The sequence below is a fragment of the Notechis scutatus genome, chromosome 4 (genome assembly GCF_049901735.1).
Source record: "Notechis scutatus isolate UNSWTSFEM ecotype Mainland chromosome 4, rNotScu1.2, whole genome shotgun sequence".
NCBI lineage: Eukaryota > Metazoa > Chordata > Lepidosauria > Squamata > Elapidae > Notechis > Notechis scutatus.
The window spans coordinates 31,947,107-31,967,287 of record NC_142012.1 but is presented as its reverse complement, the minus strand read 5'-3'; the positions used below and the strand labels follow the sequence as shown (position 1 = coordinate 31,967,287).

Genomic DNA, 20,181 nt, shown 5'->3' with positions numbered 1-20,181 from the left:
AACTAATTTTCTGCCAATGAGAAAAACCATAGTGATACAAATGAAAATCTGGAAAATAAGGATTAAAATAGGATCTTATCATGGATCATATTGGGAATCAATTTAGAATTATGATTGTAGCAGATTATACCATAGTGATAAAAATGCAAGTCAGAATGAAGTTGAGCCACTGTTTTTATTTTCTACAATATAAGGAAAGACATGAGATATACCACACGGGGTTTCAATTGAACTTCCTCTCCAAGAATTTCAGAGTTGGGAAGCCTTAAGATAGAATCCTCTTATCTTTCAAAGAACCCAGAATAGCTTGCTGTAGGCACCCTGATTTTTAAATTTGTTATGGTTGTTTCACAGTCACCCAAATATTTAGACTGGATTTCACATCATTGACCACTTATCAATATAAATGTTTAACTACAATTCTACTGGAAAACTCACAATATTGTATAGTGGTAACAAAAGGTATGCATTAGCTCTGACCATTGATCCTCAGTGTAAAAACTCCATTGTTACCCAAGACAAAAAGTTACATTGTTCATACAACCAATTATGCATGTTGTAAACTATTAAACTCTGCACATTTCAAACTCTACTTAAAAATTCTTAATAATTTAATTGTCCATTTCTTTGCAACAAAGGGTACAAAATATTTCCATAGAAGGAACAGTGTAAAAACATTTTTTGACAAATATTTATCATTTTACATTGTAATGGGTATCAATAACCAACAACCATTCTAAAATCATTGCAGAATTTTGATGGTTATTCAGGTGGACATATTTTAGTGTTGTAGCCTTCTCCCTCTTGTATTTTTCTATTCAAACATCATTCTATCATAGCTCACTTTGGGACAGTAACTTCTTCTCTCAAAAGTTTTGTTGTAGAAAAAAAGGGGAGGATCTTGCATGTGCACCATCTAGAGTTCATCCACAAAGGTAATAAAGAAGAGAAGAGAAGGGAAGGGAAGGGAAGGGAAGGGAAGGGAAGGGAAGGGAAGGGAAGGGAAGGGAAGAGAAGAGAAGAGAAGAGAAGAAGAGAAGAGAAGAGAAGAGAAGAGAAGAGAAGAGAAGAGAAGAGAAGAGAAGAGAAGAGAAGAGAATAAACAGAGTTGGAAAGGACCTTGGAGGTCTTCTAGTCCAACCCCCTGCCTAGGCAAGAAACCCTACACCACTTCAGACAAATGGTTGTCCAACATCTTTTTAAAAACTTCCAGTGTTGGAAGTTGATTAATTGTTCTAACTGTCAGGAAATTTCTCCTTAGTTCTAAATTGCTTCTCTCCTTGATTAGTTTCCACCCATTGCTTCTTGTCCTGCCCTCAGGTGCTTTGGAGAATAGCTTGACTCCCTCTTCTTTGTGGCAGCCCCTGAGATATTGGAACACTGCTATCATGTCTCCCCAGTCCTTCTTTTCATTAGACTAGACTTACCCAATTCCTGCAACCGTTCTTCCTATGTTTTAGCCTTCAGTCCCCTAGTTCTCTTTGTTGCTCTTCTCTGCACTCTTTCTAGAGTCTCAACATCTTTTTTACATCGTGGCGACCAAAACTGAATGCAGTATTCCAAGTGTGGTCTTTCCAAGGCATTATAAAGTGGTATTAACACTTCATGTGATCTTGATTCTACTCCTCTGTTAATACAGTCTAGAACTATGTTGGCTTTTTTGGCAGCTGCTGCACACTACTGGCTCATATTTAAATGGTTGTCCACTAGGACTCTGAGATCCCTCTCACAATTACTACTATTGAGCAAGGTACCACATATACTGTACCTATGCAATTGATTTTTCTTGCCTAGATGTAGAATCTTACCTTTTTCACCACTGAATTTCATTTTGTTAGATAGCACCCAATGTTCAAGTCTGTCAAGATCCTTCTGTATCTTAAGCCTATTTTCTGGAATATTGGCTATTCCTGACAGATTGGTGTCATCTGCAAATTTGATGAGTTCCCATCTATCCCCTTTTCCAAGTCACTGATGAAGATGTTGAAGATTACTGGGCCTAAAACAGAGCCTTGAGGTAGTCCACTGCATATTTCCCTCCATGTAGATGCAGTTCTATTGAGGACTACACGTTGAGTGCAGTTGGTCAGCCAGTTACAAATCCATCTAGTGGTGATGCTGTCTAACCCACATTTTTCTACTAGTAAATGAATTCTATATTTGCTTTAATTTAATCAAATCAGTACATCACTTGGCCTCATCTCTAAATCATTCTCAATAGAAATTACAAGACAAACCTAGAGAAATTTATCAATAATTCAAAATAACATTAGCCTGATTCCTAAGAACATTTCAATTCTCTAAAATAAGCATCTATAGAACTATCTTCATATTACTTTTCAGTAGACCTGATTGGATTAATACATTAATTTTGTTTAAGTTAATAAGTCTTAAACTCCATAAGGAACAAAAATGGAAAATGGAATAGTTTGGAGGCAGTGTTAATCATACTGAATAGTAGCAGGAAGGATTTACCGCTGAACTCATTCTCAGTGCCAACTCTGAAGCTGGCCTCACCAAAGCCATTTTGACCACTTCAATGTTGCCACACTGGAGCTGAGGGGTAGGAAGGGAGATAATCATATCTAAGAATTATGGAAATCTGAAATCCAAATATCCAGGAAGAACTAGATTGAAGGAAGCAACCATAAATTATTCTTGGTGTGTCAATTCTATATCCTACTTTTGACTCAGTTTGTATATGTAAATTAACTTGTTTGTCAAGGGTGGATTAAGCCTCACCTCTACTCTTTAATATGCAGAATGTATTGACAGAGAGTAACATTCATTCCACTTCTTGGCTGGATATTTGATACTAAATCTAGTTTATCTACTGTTCCTAATGCTAGAAAAAAGTAGTATGGACTATAATAATTACTCTAGTCATGTGGATTATCCCCCTTCTTAGCTGATTAAGGCAATCAATGAAATCATTGTTTGGGTAGTTTAAGAAGGAGACATAATTCTAATATCAGTGATATATTTGCTCCCAATATAATTATTAACATTTAGAAAAATCCCAAATCTTTAAGCAATGCCATTTTGTACATTGCAAAATTGTCAAGCAGATTATTAATGCTGCTTCTCAGAATTGCATTCATATGTGGAACTGCTGAGAAGAAATTTGCACTGTTCAACAATGAAAATGCATGCTACTAAAGTTTAAATTTAAAAACTCTAGAACTTTAAGTCACAGCAGTTACCAACCTTACAAGAGTGTTTGCACACGTTACAATACTGCTTCTGAGCATGTACTAGGGATTTTACTTTTACCAAATAATCTTCCCCATTAGTTAGGATTAGAAATAAGAAACTCCAATTCAGCATCTACAATTCCAGAAAAATGTTAGTCTAATGTTTTAAAACTAATTTAAGGCTATATGTTGGAGAGCAGCAAATAATTCAGCTAAAATTTACTTAATAATTATATTTATTCAACACTGAGCTAGGTATATTTTATTTCCTGCAGGTTCTCAAGACTGAGAAGATCCTTTCCAGCTGCAACATTCTGCAAGCCTGCTGAAAATTGTTTTTAGAGTGTGTACATAAACAACACAAATATAATAAGATCATATGATTTAGGAAATTCCTTTATTTGTCTATCTTAGGCAGCCCCATCTATTTTAAAAGCAAAAACTTAAATCCATTCAGTACAGAAGGCACATTAACCAAACTTTTGATCTTCAGGCTTTGTGTGGAAAGATAGGTGGAAGGAGAGCCACCCCAGGGATCAATTAAAAACTTTGAAAACTTACCAAAGAGTGAAAGAATACCACAGACAGTCCAGACAATCAAGGACATTCCCACCGTGCCAGTGTTCTGGAGAATTCCTTTTGGAGAGATGAAGATTCCTGCTCCAATTATAGTGCCAGTTATAATGGATACTCCTCTCAGCAAAGTTATTTTCTTCTTCAACACCACTTTGCCTCCTGGTTCTACCTTGATGTCATATGTGGAAGGCAACTTAGATTGTCCCTGAGGGTAGCTTCCTTTGGAACACGAGGAGATGGGAGACTTCCTAAACATGCTTTAGAGCAGCTCACACAATTTACAAAGATTAAAACAAAAACCTTCTCTGTTCTTTTTTTTCTTCTCTTAGTCTTTTTCTAGCTAATAGTTATTGCACACACTCCCTTACTGCCTCTAGCCTGCTTGTGCCAACAGGTTTAAAGCTCGTCAGGTGTGTTTTAACTTTTCAGCGGTAGCAAACTGCTGCTGAAAAACACCTGCTTTTTCCCTCAGCTACTTTGGTACTGTTCTGTCATTGGAAGCCAGCTCCACTTCAGTATGATATTGTGTTTAAGCTTTGTCATACCAAGTTAGCTTTACTGAATGATGATGCAAATTCCACAGGTTTGCATCAGCCATATGAGCTAGTTCCAGCATTACTCAGCACTTTTTCTCCCTTTGTTTTTAAGAGTAGCAGGATGTTGCACAACTAACTCAAACTCTTGCAGAAAATAACTACACATACAAACACACACTCTGCAGGGCTAATCAAATCTTAGTTAAAAGATTGTATTACTGGCATATTTCCAAATATTTAAATGAACTCCTAATGTGAACAAAGATCTGTTTCGAAGAACAAAATCCTGAAGCTAACAAGTGGGAAAAAGCAAATCAAATATAACGCATGACATCTTATTACTAGTGTAACTAGCTTTTCCTACATTATAAAAGATATTCTAAGTTTTTATATGGTTTATATAGATCATGATTTTTTTCCTTAAGATTTTTATACATTTATAGAAAACAAAATCCATGCCTACCTATTTTCTTCTTTGGGTTGCCTGTCAACTCCGACAATCCAGATGGTTTGATTGTTGCTATTTACTTGATTATTCAATGAAAACATTCTAATAAATTTATTGAAAGCTAAAGCCCCAATTTCCAAAGATATATATTACAGACCTCAACACAGGTCATTGTCATGTCATTGCCATCTTTTTAAAAATGAATTAAATTTGCTTTTGTTTCCTGCCTTTTATGTTTTTCATGCACCTCATACATTCTAAGTACATTAAAAGATGGCAAGATCATGCTGACTCTGAAATCTGTGACAGTAGTAGATATTATAAAAGAAGTGCTACAAGTTTTTCTACATGATCAGGAACTCTGTATAATTTGTTTGAGTGTCTGATCAAATGAAAAAAAACTATATAAATAATTCAATATTTCAGAGGTAGAATTCTATAGACTCTACAATAGTTATTATCAAACTATATAAATTCTCACCACCAACCATGCTAAGAGTTGCAACTCACTGACGTAAAAAAATGCCATAGATTTCATACCACTTAATTTTGAATGATGCAGTGCAGTCTTCTACATCAAAATGCCATTCTGCCATGTTTGGACTGTATCACTAAATTCCCAGGTAATGTAAGAAAAGTGTCAGGGTTCCAGTTAACATACCCAGCAGAATCAATACTCCAAGGCAGACATATTCCTCAAAGTATAGATTTATTAGACATGTCATATTGGCACATCTGGGGAAAACCCGACTCTGAAGGACCCAAGGTTTTCCCACCCAAATCAAACCCCAAAGTTATTTCCCCCAGCTCATACACCCATCACAAAGTCCAACCAGGTCACAGCCACCATTCTGGCTGGCTTTGGTCCACCCGTCTCCAACACCTAGTAGACTATTCTTGGCTCCCATGGAAAAGAATGTTGTTTTGGCTACACATTCCCAGCTATCTCTATCTTCCCTCTTATGTTCTCACAACTCCAACTGGCATTGCTGTGGCAGACCTGAAGATGCTCCCAAAATGGTTTCAGCTCAAAATGGCTTCAGGGCTGCAAATAAGCTCTGTTGAAAGAGTCTGGAAATTGTTTCAACACATCAGAAAGTAAGAAACTGAGAAAGACAGTTCAATATGATGCAATGACATGAATGCTTTACATTAGTACTGAAGTTTTCATTGGCATTATTAAGTAAGTTCTTTTCTTCCAGAGTGAGTCCTAGTGAGTCCTAGTGACTCTAGTTTTCTTTCCCATCCCACAAATTGCCAATTACCTATGTCTAGCCTAGAATAAAGAAAGCAGGGATAAGTTATGTAAATGAACCCTTCAACAGACATTGTATTGAAAACAATCATTCCCATAAAATATTCATCTAGAGCATTAAAGAATACATTGGGGTTCTCTGAGGGACAAAGGAATTAAAATTTATTTTACACAGTAACCCTAAATCAGACACCTGTGGAATGAAATTAGAGATTTTGCAGATATGGAGTACTTTGGGCTGGTGCTGCCCATGCTAAGCCTGTTTAAGAGCATTCCCTGCCTCTTCTTTATAAGTAATTAACTTGCCAGTCAGGATCAACCTGGGACATTATGTATTAATAATTAAAGAAAAGGCAAATACACTTCCTACTCAGTGTTGATAAAAGTTCTTTTTCAGTATTTCTGCTTTTATGAAACTATCTTAATACTAGGGGGAAAATGACAGGCTTGATATGATTATTATAAGACTATTAATTAAGCAAATTGTTGAATTAGTGTTAGTAATCAGCTATAAGGAAATGTTTTTCCTTTGATAGACTATACTACGGAGAGAGGGAAAAACTGAATGGAAAGAATGAACATTTTATATATCGGGATCTGTGATGGATAGAGTTAGTGGATAAGTGTTTTTGCATTAAAGGTTAAATTCACTTTTCTTTAATTTGTCAACCTGATGTGCCTGGGTTTGATGTTTATTCTGGGATTATATGATTATTGTTATTGGCAAAATACTACTTATATAACTGAAGTCAGATTTCATCACCTGTCTTCCATAACTGTTGCTAGCAGAAGTAGTTCTAGGATTTCTTTGCAGGAATCTTAATTCAGCTAGCTTATGTAAAAATCACTGTCTGAAAAACTATCATGATTATTGCCATGCTGTCTTACATATATGCTTCCATGAGAAATAAAATGACTCCAACTATAAAATTTGGCTAGATTCCATTCATTTGGGCAAGGTCAAATAAGAATTGGCAGAAGAGAAAAGTGACCAATCCCAAAGGAAATCCAACTTATAGAGTGGCTTGGTTTAAGAAAATTTGTAAGAGACTTTTTTTGTCCAAACAAGGAAATATCAAAAGGTATGAAAGAAAGTCAAAAACCTGTATTTCATACATGAGAAAAAGCAATGGAAAGTAAAGCTTTATCCAGAAGCAGTGTTGTGGGAAGAATGATATGCAAGTTGTTATACCAGTTATGATGTAACTTTGCACAGAAAGCATTAAACTATGACAGAAAAAGTACAAATCAACTATATATCAGGAATTTTCCAAATAATCCCTACTATCTATAGACCCAGTGGATTTCTTAAAAGGACTCAATTATATTTACTTTTTGCCTTTTTCTCTTTGTCAATTATTTTTTTCTTTAAGTCTGAAATTATTTTGTTTTACATTAAAAAAAGGTAAAGTTAAAGCAGCTCAGGAAAACCACCACAATTTAAATAAAGTCAATGAAAATTCAAACAGTTGTCTTAAAAACATAAAAGGGAAATAGAGTTTAATACACCTACTTAAAAATTAAACATAAAAACCCTTTAAATTCAATAATGTTACTTATAAAAATCCTTCTAGTAAGGCTCAATTCCTGATGAATGCAAAATATTAAACATTTTTTCAGATTCATACTTTTTAAAAATTATATATTTTCCTTATATTTTAGCTTAAAAAGATTTTTACTAAAATATGCAGGAGAATATTAATATTTCAATGCAAATTTATGAGAATATTCATCATTATCCAAAACTGGACAAAAACAATCTGATAACTGATAGTGAAAACAGACAGGATTTCTTGCAAAATAATTTTTCCTGAAATATAGCATCAGATATCTAATTGGCACATATGTGGCTGTCCAATTTTAACATGCTTGGATCAATAGATTTAATATTGGCCTTAATTAAAAAAAAAAACAACTATCTGAGAAACTATCTCATTAAAAGTTTATGTTTCCTAGATTAACAAGTGGGTAGAATAGTATGAATAAGAGACAGTAAATGAGTAGGCTTGGTCCAAAGCTCATAATTAATTGGCATGCCAATACAAGAATATAATTGTGATTCTTGTGATTTATAAGAATTTCTACAGCTTTTATATTATGCAAAGAAGCTCAAATTAAAACAAATTAAAATTCAAAGCAGCTGAACTGTAGGTTTTAGGTAGAAGTTTTTTTATTTTCAGGAGAGAATTAAAATTTAAGGAAAGTTGTTTTATAATATTTTTCATGGCCATATTGCTTAAACAATAGGCAAGTTTTCCCAACATAGTAAGTTGTAAATTTTAGCCAGAGGAGTGGCTGAACAATTCATGGCAAGCAAATAGGGCACTGCTGGTCTCCAAATCTTTAAATGTTGCTTTTGTTCCAAACAATTGGAAGGGAAAATAGCTGTTGTTGTTTTTAAATCATCTTGTCATTTTGAGAATCTCCTACTTTACTCTGACAATAAACTCGTGAGACAAGTTTCATTGAGAAATAGTAACTGAGTACTTGGTCAACCAGTGAATTAGCGTTATAGCCAAGTTGGTCTTTGAACTTGTTCTGCATTTTACAAATTTGTTTCTAACAGAAAATCTGTTTCTAATTTTCTTTTCACCATCAAATTCTTCTTTTGTTGTATTTATGAAAATATGCATAAATATTATTTGGAACTTGGTAGCACAATACCTCTCTGCCATTTTAGTGATACTTCTATTTAGAACAAGGGATATAAGTCTATTCAGATAATCAATATTTTTCTAATGGCATATTACATATGGAATCAGCATGGAAAGAAAACTTTCAGGTAACAAATATTATTTTATTTAGATCTGCATTTCAAACACGGAATCCAAAATGAAATTTAAATGTATGACATTTTATTCAATATGATTTCTTTCACATGATGGTATACATGACAAAATTTATTTATTTATTTGTTTTAAGTTTTACATAAAGGAGTATAAAAAAGAAAAGAAAAAGAGAAAGACAAGAAAACTACAAAAAAAATCAACAAGAAGCTTAATGAAAGTACAAAAGAAACCAAAATTTATTAAACATTATTAATTTTTTAAAAATAAAAAATATATTTTCCTGTTTAGAATGGGCACTGGGAATAAACATTTTTCATCCCTTTCTCTCCTGATTAAAGTGATTAAACTGATTAAACTTCTATAGCATTGGACTATATCCAAACATTCAGGAGCTGCTTTAATTTTAGCTGCATAAAGGCAGAGGAAGATTCTACTACTAATTTGTTAAAAAAAGATCCTAGAGTACAAATATTAAAGTAATCCAACAAGATCTGGCTGAACTTAAATGTAATTTAAAACAGATTCAAGAAAAAAAATGGCTCATTTTGAGAATCAGCTAAATGGTCCTGGGTCATTTCAAGCTAATAGTAATATTTTAAATAAACAAATTGCTTACTTAGAATAACAATTGTACAGGAAAATCTACATATGATGGGCATTGAAAACCTTCCAGGTCAATCAAAACTGGCTCAATTTATGGAGGACTTTTTCAAGAAAAAACTCCTTCGTTTTAGAACAGATTTTCCTGTCAAAATTGGACATGTGATTAAAATTCCTTTAATACAAAGAAAGACTAAACTAGTTCTAATATTATTGTGCAGTTCTTCATGTTATCACAAGAAGTAAGATTATATATATATATACTGTACATATACTGTACATATAGTGCCAGGAAAGCATGAAGTCTTACCAGATCAATACAACTTCAACATTTCATGTGTTTCCCGACTACTTCCGGTGTTAATCATCAAGACCAGTTTCACAAGTTCAATTGACCTTTGAATGAAGATCTTTATCTTACCTTTCAAATCTGTTGATGGACAAGCCTGATTACATTTCATTCTATGGAATCTGCTGCAGGAAAGTTTGAGCCGGCTTACAGCTCCTCTGCAAAAGCATTATTTTAAAAGCTTCTGTGCTTGCATTTTTTTTCTGAATTCTTTTTTATTTGTATTATGGTTAATTTAAAATAGAAAGACTGGGCATATTGCCATCTATTTTTAATACATAGCATCCCAAGCCATTGTTAACAGTATATCTGTACCCTTATTAAGACTGTTATCAAAAACTTATTTTAACTTTTTTTCACAATTTTCCATCACTGCTTCTTTCTGCAACTACACATCATTTAATCTTTATCTGAAAGATCTGGTTTTCCTTTTAACACTGAATTGATGTATGAATATATATAATAAAATAAAGAAATAAAAAAGAAATAAAAAAAGAGATTATAAAGAAGCAGCTTCCAGCTTTTGATAACTGTTAGAAGTATGTGAGTTAAAAAGAAAAAAAATGTTCATGTTTTGAATATTTTACAATTTGGCTACTGCTGTTCACAAAATAGAGATACTGCCGAATATATATATATATATATCGGCAGTATCTATTTTGTGAACAGCAGTAGCCAAATTGTAAAATATTCAAAACATGAACATTTTTTTTCTTTTTAACTCACATACTTCTAACAGTTATCAAAAGCTGGAAGCTGCTTCTTTATAATCTCTTTTTTTATTTCTTTTTTATTTCTTTATTTTTAGCTATGCAATATTGTTCCTTTTTTGCTTGTTTCTTTTCTCATTCTTTTCTAACATTATTCATCTTGTTTTATCTAATGTCATAAATAAAGCCATATTAATGCCTAGAGCTTATCAGGAACAGTATCAATTGTTCATTTTGCTATATAACTTCATTTCTGCCAGGTTAAAATTTCAGATAATGAATGCATTAAGTAAACTTATGTTTAAATATTCTATCTACTTCTCTCCTCCACTGTACTGCTGGTTTTCTATGTCTTACTGTAGCTTTATGCAGAGAATACTAAACTTTTTACTAAGGAAAACATACATAATGTAAATTATAAAATGTGCTAGTTTGTGTTTCCCTTTCTCCTATATGAATGTAACATAATTTTGGAAATTCAATTTTATCACTAAATGTTTTTAAACCATAATTTTAATTCAATTAATTATCCCAGTCAAGATAACAACAACAATAATAATTAGTAATAATAATAACAATAATAATAAAGTAAGGACTTGATAGTAGATAAAAATGCCAAAGCCAGTCTGAACATCTGGCTGATTATGCAATTGATGATGGTGGTGGTGGTGGTGGTGATGATGATGATGATGATGATAACTAGACTATTTAAATAGGACAGGACACCATTTTAATGGTTGTTAACATTACTATATGATACTCTTGTTAAACTAACTATATAACTCAGTTAAATGTGTCCCAAGGCCTAAACATCTAAACCATGGCTGTCAAACTCCAGCATGAGGGCCAGATGCATCATGTGCTGGCCCTGCCCATGACCGGTTTAGCGAAGGAGGAAAAAGACCCAATACATCAGGTGATGCCGCCGTGACAATGTGAGTTTGACACCTCTGATCTAAACAGAAAGTTCTATCATGTTTATGACCTTTTTGCAATAAAGACTGGAGTACAAACAAGTAAATGAAACTTAAAAAGATACTAACAAGAAATGGAGAGACAATGATGAAATGTGGCTGAAGTACTTCATTAAAATCTCTCACTTCAATCACACAATTATTACTACTTCGTCCAATAAGTTGCTGAGATAAATTATCAAACTCACTACATTCACATTATTGTTTTCCTTAACCTTCTTCTCATTAGGTCATTGATCTCCTCATTTGCCCATTCTTTTTCATATCCTGAAGTCAGCCCATGGGGTTTCAGAAAGCAGAAAGATTGACAAATACTGCATATAAGGACTACTGGAAGTATATCTGTGAAGATTTTATTATCTTTCTACTTCTAAACAACTCAAGGTTATTTAGATAGTGAAATGGGAAGTGTATCAATTTGATCAATCAATAAAAATATTGTAGTAAAGTGTAACAGAATATTGAAATGCTGACAAAGTTTCCATATGCTCCCACTTGTACTAAATGGATTAAAGTCAGGGTCATCTTCATTTTCATTCTCACCCCCTCTTCCTTCCTGGTCTAAACTGTCACTTACTTAACTGTTCTTGAATTGTTTTTCACGTAACTTTATCCTTCTCTACATTCAATTCATTTCTGAGGACAAAACAGAATTTTCTATTTTATACAATATTATCCTCTTTTAATAACCCCATAATCCCTTGTGGAGTGGAGTCTGGCAACTGAATGGAGTTGAGTATTTACTGGCTGGATGCCCTTCATGTTGACAATGCGGAAGTTTTTTGCAGCAGGTATATTTTCAGTGTGTCCAGAGAGAAAAATGTCTACCTCTACCTGTTGAGGTAATTCCCCATTAGGAGAATGAGTGCACACAGGGAGACGTAGTGAGAGTAGTGAAGAATAACACACACACAGCACAAAGCCACACTGTACTCAGTGTTAGTGCAATTATACAAAGAGCTCGTTCATTGTTCTCTTTAAAGTCAGCAAGCTTCTTGGCATCATCCTCATTTTCTGGATCCCAAGCATTTATACCCGGTGGATCTTGAACTGCATTCCATAACCCTTCTCTACGCAGAAGTAGACTGCACTTCATAGATCAGGAAACATAGTTTGTTCCATCCAACCGGGTTATCAGTGATAGACTTGTTGAAGTGTCTTGTGCCATCTTTACCAGGACAGTAACCCACAATTAAACAGTAAACAACTGTCTGTATACAGTACTGTGCATTCACACCAACTCTCAGTTATCTGAGCCTGGTATGGCCTGGACTCATAACCAGTGTTGAGGTAATTCCCCATTAGGAGAATGAGCGCACACAGGGAGACATAGTGAGAGTAGTGAAGAATAACACACACACAGCACACAGCCACACTGTATAGTAAAATGTAGGTTTTTACTTCCAGTAAAACGGTTTAGCAAAGTTCAAACACAGTCCAAGTCATTCACGGTTAAAGCAGTCAGTTTTCAGTCCAGGGGTAATCCAAATAACAAAGTCTAGTATCATAAACAGTTTAGTAACAGACTTACATCAAATCCAAGAATAACGATGATCAGTAACAGTCAATAAGGAAAAATGCAGGAAGACTCTCAGCAACAACAGAACAGAACAGGTTTCTGGCTCCATCTTATGGCCGTTTGAGGAACCACACCCAATTATAATTTTAGCATTCCCTTAAAGAGACAGTATTAAAATGTCTATCCCAGTTTGTTAGGAATGTAAGTCACCTAACAGTTATTTGTGTTGGAACTATATAAACTAGGATAGACATTTTAATACTATGTCTTTAAGAGAATGCTAAAACTATAATTGGGTGTGGTTCCACAAATGGCCATAAGATGGAGCCAGAAACCTGGGTTGTGTGTCTCAGAAGTGTGTGAGTCTCTATTCCTTCTGTTGGAGAGAGTTGCCATTCTTCCATTTTTCCCTATTGACTGTTATTCTTGGATTTGATTCTTGGATTGGACTAACACTGAGTGACCAGCAGCTAGTCTATATTCATGGAAAAGAGTCTACTGCTAGGTGTTGGGAGAATTTGAAGAGGATTTATGTTTGTGACAGTGTAGGTGCACACATACATCTTACACGTGAACTGTTTAGAGCACGTCTTCTGAAAGGTGGAGATATGTTAACTCTTTTGAATGTCATGAAAAGAACTTTTCAAGAGCTATATGAAAAAGAACTGATATTTTCAGAGCTGCATCAAGTTTACATCATTCTTTCAACATTGGATGAAAGTTATGATGATTACGTATCTTCACTGGAAAGAAACTGAGAAAGAAACAACCACAAGAAGAGGATTTGTGTTCAACTGCCTATACTGTTAGGAAATGTTTTTCTTGTGGGGCTAGGGGACATATAGCTAAATTCTGTAATAAAGTAAAACAACAGAACCCTGGTAATCACCAGAAGGCCAAGAAGAATGTTAGTTTAGCTATGTCTAGCAATTCAACTGTAAACCATCGGTTGTTGATAGTAGAGCATCGCAGTGCGTTACTAAAGATAGAGAGAGGTTTGTAAAGATGTCCATGAGTAAGCGACATGTATCATTGGCAAATGGATGGAAGATGAACGCTCTGGTGAAGTTACTGCATATTGCTCTTGTGTAAATGAGCATTTAACTATGTTATATGTACCTAAACTGAAATTTAATTTGTTATCATTAAGGGCTTTACTTAATCTTGGTTATGTAGTAACCTTTAGGGGAGATAACTATATAATAGAGAAAGAGGGTAAAAGTGTTATTGCTAATTTAGAGAATGATTTATATGTGATACATGATGACCAGTTGCAGATGGCTAACTCAGTTTATAACAATGTTAAGCCACATGATGAATATATACATTTACTGCATAGATGTCTGGGGCACATTAATTTCAAAATGCTCAAACAAACTGTTGAATTGTCAGAGGGAGTAAAATTGAAACCCTGTAGCAAGTATTTAAACTGTAATGCTTGTAGCCAAGAGAAAAGCAAGGTTATTCCAGCAAACAGACTTAATGAGTTTAAGACCAAAGAACCTTTAGAGGTTGTGTTTGCTGACATAATTGGTCCTAAGAAACCTAGTTTAGGAGGTTCCTGCTATATTTTGAGTATTATGGACCATTACTCATGGTACGGTTTCTGCTATCTCATGAAAAACAAAACAGAAACATTCCAACATTTCTTTAACTGGCTAAGATTTGCAGAGAGAAAAATGAGGAGTAAAATAATTACTTTAGTTACTGATAATGGGACTGAGTTTGTTAACAAAAGATTCCAAACTATGTTGAAATTGGCTGGTGTTGAGTATAGACCACAACATTGTAGAATGAAGAGGTCAAACATTACAAGCCATGGCTTGCACTATGTTATCTGATTCAGGTTTTCCTGAAACACTGTGGGGTGAAGCCATAATGTGTAGTAACCATGTTTTAAACAATGCAGTTAATACAACAACTGGAGAATTGCCAATCACTCGCTGGCATGGCAGAAAGCCAAATTTAAGTTATCTACACACATTTGGAGCATGGATGCATATTCCCTCACAAGTAAGACTGAAAGGGCAACATAGAACTAGGAAGTTGTTTTTTGTAGGTTACAAGTCCAACCATAGATCATTTAGATTTTGGGATCAAGGCACAGCTCATGTTTATTGTAGTGCTAGTGCAAAATTTCTTGAGCACATTGGGTGGGATAAACTGGAACAGGAATCCAGCAATGATATTATTGACACCTAAATAGTCCCTAAAGATTAAATAAGTAAACCATGAATAGCCATTAAAGAGGGAGAACAGGAACAAGAGGAAGTAGGAGAACAGGCACAGGAAGAAATAAAAGAACAGGAGCAGGTGGTACAGGAAAGTCCACCAGTTAATCCTGTAATACCTAGACATTCAACCCGAGTAACACAACCACCTGATAGATATCAGGCTAGTGTTGTATGCCAAGTGAATACAGTTCCTGGTAACTATAGTGAACTGAAACTGTATCCTGCTAAGGATCAGGCTGCTTGGCAGGAAGCAATGGATAAGGAACTGGAATCATTACAAAGGTTGGAAGTATATGAAAGCGTCAGGTTACCACCAGGTGAACATGCCATAGGGTATAAATGGATTTATAAACTAAAGACTAGTGTGCATGGGACTGTTACCCATAAAGCCAGGTTAGTAGCACAAGGGTTCAATCAGACAGCAAATGATTACAATGAGGTGTTTGCACCTAGTCTGAAGGCTACTACATTAAGGGCAGCATTAGTGTGGGCAGCTAAGGAGAAATACATTGTAAATCATTTGGATGTAGAGACAGCTTAGCTGCATGCACCATTGCAACACACTATTTATTTAAAGAAACCTTTAGGGATCAAAAATGATAATACAACTGATTGCTGGAGATTGAAAAAGAGTCTGAAGCAATCAGGATATGAGTGGATCCAGTGTATAGTTAAAGAATTAACTAAGATAGGTTTTGTAGCTGTTATGGCTGATCCATGTTTGTTCAAAAAAGGAAAGTAATGGTGTAGTGTCATTGTTGCTATTGTTTACTGATGACATAGCATTAATCACCAAAACTGAACAAGAAGCTACTAAAATAATCTCACTGTTAGAGAAGAAATTTAAGATAAAACAGTTAGGAGAAATAAAACAATATCTTGGCTTAAAGATAGATAGAACTAGGGGAGAATACAAGATCTCACAAGCAGATAAAATTAACCAATTACTAAAAAGTTTAGTAATTGTTAGGAATGTAAGACCTGTGGCTTCCATGTGTTGGACTAGTGAGGAAGTGTGTTCCAGCTTTTTGACTGCATTTTTGTGTTCATCCAGGCGGGTTCTTATTCTTCTATTGGTCTGTCCAATGTATGTGGCCGGGCATGATGCACAGGGGACTTCAGATATGACTTGGTTTTCCAGGTCAATTTTGTCTTTGGGGTTTCTGAGGATGGCTGCTATTTTTCTGTCTGTTTTGAAGGCAGTCTTGATGTGGTGTCTGTATAGTATCTTACTAATTTTGTCTGTAGTGCTCTTATGTAGGGCAGGACAGCTGTTCCATGGGTCTGTTCATCTTCTGGGTCTACCGGCGGTAGCAACTCCTGACTCAGGGGGCCTCCGAGGGGATAAGAGGGGGGGGAAGGGGGCGATTCCCAAAAAATCTTGTGCTGACCCGGCCCGTCTGTCAAATTTTAAAAGTCAATGCAGCCCCCGAGCCAAAAAGTTTGCCCACCCCTGACTTAGACCAATAGTCAGCTCCATAGGCTCACCTCTGCAAAACCTAGCCAAATTTCTCACCAAACAACTACAGCCCTATGCAGAATCCATCAACTCACATGTAAGAAACTCATTCCAGTTCATCGAGATCATAAAGAAACAAAACTTACAACCCAGCGACCTACTAGTGAGCTCGATGTCATATCCCTCTTCACCCAAGTGCCAATAAAAGAAGCCTTGACAGCCATCCAAAACAAATACAACCCCCCGCCCCAGCACATCCTAGATCTGACCAACCACTGTCTATCCAATACATACTTCACCTACAACGGACAAAAATACAAACAAATAGAAGGAGCACCCATGGGATCACCCTCTCACCTGTCATCGCAAACCTCTACATGGAACACTTTGAAACACAAGCTCTAGAAAAATATGATCACAAACCCAAACTCTGGCTCAGATACGTAGATGACACCTTCATAATCTGGCCACACGGGAAAGAAAAACTGAACAACTTCCTCACACACCTACACCTCAACAGCCTACACCCCAAAATACAATTCACCATGGAAACAGAAGCTAACAATCAACTTCCCTTCCTAGATGTCTTGGTATACAAAAACCCAATGGCTCCCTAGGACACACCATCTACCAGAAGACAACACATACAAACCGCTATCTACATGCACTCTCACACCACCACCCAGCACAGATCAATTCCGTAGCTGAGACACTCATCTCCAGAACAAAATGCTTAGCTGATGAACAACACCTAAAACCGAACTAAACACTCTCACCAACGTACTAACAGCCAATGGATTCCAAAGAAAGAAGATTACCCACCTAATCCAAAAAGAAACCCCAACCAAAATCCAAGACAGAGAACAAGAGAACGGCAAAGCCCTCCTCCCATATATAAAAGGCACTACAGACAAAATCAGCAAGATCCTCCAAAAACACAACATTAAAACAGCATTCTGCACAAACAGAAAAATATCCACCATCCTAAGAAACCCTAAAGACAAAATCGAGTTAGAAAACCAAGGAGTATACGAAATCCCTTGCACCGCCTGCCCCACCACATACATTGGACAAACTAACAGGAGAATAAGTGCACGCGTTGAAGAACATAAGAACTCAATCAAAAAGAAGAACCGACCTCTTCCTGGTCCAACACCTCAAAGCCACAGGACATGAGATTGACTTTAAAAATACCAGAACTATCGCCAAAACCGAACACTTCAACAACAGAATAATCAGAGAAGCCATAGAGATAGAAAAACGCCCACACAGCATGAATAAAAGAGATGACACCTCCCGCTTACCAGCCATTTGGAAACCCGCCCTCATGAACAGACGAATACCTAACATGATGAATGACACCAGACCCACACCCACGAGGGCCACACAAGATGCCACCACCACACTTCCACGTAAAAAGCAGACTCACACCCACACAGAAGATGAGACATGACCACAGACCAGAAGCCGCACTGCAGCTGCATCACTACCCACTTCAAACCCCTGAGCCATACATGAAGCGAACTGACCCCCACCATGAAGATGCAGCACGACCACGAACTCGAAGCCAAACAGCAAGATCACAGCTCACCACCTCAAATCCCCAGTAACTAAGACCAACCTGAGCACAACCAAGCCCCCACCTGAACAGAACACACCTCCAGCCAATCAAAACATGGCCAACGCCCCAACCAATCAGAACACAGCCAAACCCCAACCAATGAGAACACACCCCACCCAATCAGAACACAGCCAAGCCCCCACCCAATCAAGTCACACCCCCACTAGCAGTTAAAAGGAAGAAGCAGCTGCAAGCTCACATCACTCTGAGAAGCACAGAGCTGAAGACAGAAGCCTGAAGATGATGAATGAGACTTCATCGAAACGCTGCCTAGATACTTCCAATCTTACGCGGGAGAAAACCCGAATAACCAAAGATACACACACACACACACACACACACACACACACACACACACACACACACACACACACACACATATATATATATATATATATATATATATATATATATATATATATATATATATATATATATATGTTTTCTTAAGTTTTCAGGGTACTTACATGTATGGTGTTCGGCTTGGTTCGGTATTTTCCCACGCCATTGTAGTTCTTTTAAAGTTGTAGCAACGTTTCAGCAGAATCTCATCTGCCATCATCAGGCCTCTGTATTGTGTCCGTCTGTGGGTCAGACTTTTACAGTGGTTTCAGATTTAAATTTGGGGCAGCCTATTGCTGTGCCAGAATGGTTTTTCTTCATCCTGATTGGTTGGGAGTCTTGGTCTGTGTTTATTGGTCTCGAGTTTGCTGTGTTCTGCTTGATGGGTGTCTCTGATATCTTCTGTCTGTTTTTGGCTCTTTTGTATCTTGATTGGCTGGCAGCATTGTGTTACTTTAATGGAGGCCTTTAGTGCAGCTTGGCTTCGGGTAAATGGACGTCTATCATTAGTTAGGAAGCTGGGTTTCATCTGAGTGCCTGGTTGGGGTGTGTTTGAGCTGGAGGTATCAGGGGGGATCTGTTTGTGCCCAGGTGTTTGCCTGGCTTGTGGTGTGGATATTTTTTTGTTTGTGAGTGCAGGCTTCCAAATGATTGACAGCCTGGTGGAATCATCTCTTCTGTTCATGCTTTCTGGTCTTTTTTCAATCTCTATGGCTTCTTTTTACAAACAGGAAAAATTATTGAAAAAATTAAAGAAATTAGAACATGACAAGAAAACCCCCAACAACTCACAACAACACCTGAAACAATTAGTGCACAACGTTTCCAACAGAGAACTCACCAAAACAGAAACAGATGTTCTAACCAAAGGATTCAATTATGCTATAGCACCCCAAAAAATCCCCACAGAATCCATCATATGTGCAGTAGAATCCAGCCTAACTAAATTAAATACAGATGAAGCTGATAAAATAAGACACCAAGTTACCAATATCCTATGCACAAGCAAGCCACCCAAAAGCAACTTACAGAAAATGAAATTAAAGCACTACAAACCCTGAAAAGAGATAGCAGCATAATCATCCTCCCAGCAGACAAAGGAAATGCCACTGTAGTAATGGACAGAAAAGACTACGAAACAAAATTGACAGACCTACTCCAAGACTCCACATACAAACCCATAAACACAGACCCAACCACATATCTGGAAAAATTAACCAAGAAGAAAATTATAACCAGCCACATAAGCAAAGAGATCCAACACACGATTATACCCAGAGAGAAATCTTCCAGATGCCCCAAACTATACGGCCTCCCAAAAATACACAAAGAAGGCATACCTCTCAGACCCATAGTCAGCTCCAGAGGAGCACCACTACAAAACCTAGCCAAATACCTAGCAAAGCAGCTACAGCCCCATGCTGAAACAGCAGCTTCACATGTACAAAACTCATACCACTTCTTGGAAATGATCAAAGATCTACACGTGGAGCAAGAAGATCTGCTTGTAAGTTTTGACGTGGTTTCCTATTCACTCAAGTCCCGATAAAAGAGACCCTTGAAATCATCAAAAAT

General features: G+C 36.3%; 1 protein-coding gene across 4 annotated transcripts in view; it reads right to left on the bottom strand.

Moving 5' to 3' along the window:
• SLC7A11 (solute carrier family 7 member 11) overlaps positions 1–20,181 on the bottom strand; it is a 121,984-nt gene that overhangs the window by 78,292 nt on the left and 23,511 nt on the right. The window contains exons 1-2 of one of the 4 annotated variants that reach the window (XM_087963128.1): positions 9,820–9,935; positions 3,756–3,830 (exon numbers count right to left, since the gene is read on the bottom strand). In XM_087963128.1, the coding sequence (XP_087819254.1) occupies positions 3,756–3,830; positions 9,820–9,859 (115 nt within the window). In that variant the 5' untranslated portion in view covers positions 9,860–9,935. Of the gene's footprint in view, positions 1–3,755; positions 4,338–9,819; positions 9,936–20,181 lie in introns of those variants that run through there. The other 3 variants (XM_087963129.1, XM_087963127.1, XM_087963126.1) reach the window with 3 other exon arrangements.